General features: G+C 37.9%; 1 protein-coding gene across 1 annotated transcript in view; it reads right to left on the bottom strand.

Moving 5' to 3' along the window:
* Positions 1-1,156, bottom strand: part of LOC100186654 (carnitine O-palmitoyltransferase 1, liver isoform) — an 11,871-nt gene extending 10,715 nt beyond the window's left edge. Inside the window, exon 1 of the mRNA XM_002121643.5 lies at positions 874-1,156. Coding sequence (XP_002121679.1) covers positions 874-1,076 — 203 coding nt within the window. The 5' untranslated portion in view covers positions 1,077-1,156. The remainder of the gene's footprint in view (positions 1-873) is intronic.
* Between the last annotated feature and the right edge of the window lie 255 nt (positions 1,157-1,411).

Genomic DNA, 1,411 nt, shown 5'->3' with positions numbered 1-1,411 from the left:
CACTTAAATTTGCATCAATTAAATTCACATAATCGCGATTTACCTGCATTTATACTACTCACGGTTACTAGCTTAAAACTATACCGAGAGTAAAAAATTATTCGAAAACTTTACTTTTACATTTTGTATTCTGCTTTGTGCTAAAAATGTGCAGGAGATCGTGCGCAGACGCGTGACCTATTTAGAGAGAAAACACGAGTGTTTCTTTATCGACGATCGTGCGCAGACGCGTGACCTATTTAGAAAGAAAACACGAGTGTTTCTTTATCGACGATCGTGCGCAGACGCGTGACCTATTTAGAAAGAAAACACGAGTGTTTCTTTATCGACGATCGGGAGCAGACGCGTGCACTATTAAGAGAGAAAAAGCAAGTGTTTCTTTATCGACGATCGGAAGCAGATTCGGTCGCGAATGTGAAGAAGTTTATCAAAGCGCGCGTGTGCCATAGCCCATAGAACCGTATCCGAAATGATTAGCATTGCTATAAAGCATGACGATTAATTGAATTAAACTTATTTGTTGCAAATAGTCTTTAATTCTTATCTCACAAATTGTGCAAGTTCTTGCTAATCGTATCTATATTGTCTGTGAAAAAGTTCGGTTTTTGCCGAATCTTTACGCACGATTCGGCCAAAACCGAATCTTTGTCAAAATCGCTGATTCGGCCGAATAAATTCGGCAAACCGAAACTTCGGTACATCACCAGTCCGTTACAAGGGTCAGGAAGCGAAGATTAGGTGCCGGTAAAAAACACCTGAAAAAGTGTCAGCAAAACCTAATACACAACAGTAAGACATAAACAGTCCAGAATAAAATAAGATGACCGAATTTAAACAAATATTTTTTAAACAAACATAAAAACCTTCCACCACCTGTATTCAAGCAACTTCCTTATCAACTCCCACTTCAAGAATTTAAACAGGAAATAAAACCCAACGACCACCCCCCCACCAACCAGTGTGCGGATAAGTTTGTCGTTCACCCCACTTAACCCCGGGATAATCGACATTGTCATAACTCCGAGAACAATAGGAATAACAAAGCCCATTATGATGTTCCATGTTTGATTCGCCATCACAATCGAACTTGTGATGTCACAATCACAATTATGATGTCACAATATTGGACCTATTTGAAGTGTTAGGGCTGGGAACCTATCAATGAGTAAATATAGATAGTTAAACTTTCATTAGAATATGTATAATACAATAACACTCCTACAAACCCATACATATAAAAAAACAAATAACCTGTACAGAGTTAGCTTAGCAGCAATTAAAATAAGGAATTTGCAGCCAAACAACAGTCGTTAAAACACACTATGGCCTTATGGGTAGAAAATACTTAAGAAAAAGTGTGAAAAAAAGCGTGGCTGCTAAACCTAATACACTGTAATATAACTCAGACAAC

The sequence above is a fragment of the Ciona intestinalis genome, chromosome 7 (assembly GCF_000224145.3).
Source record: "Ciona intestinalis chromosome 7, KH, whole genome shotgun sequence".
Taxonomy (NCBI): Eukaryota; Metazoa; Chordata; class Ascidiacea; order Phlebobranchia; family Cionidae; genus Ciona; species Ciona intestinalis.
Note: the sequence above shows the minus strand (reverse complement) of the source record. Positions and strands in the feature narration are given on the sequence as shown.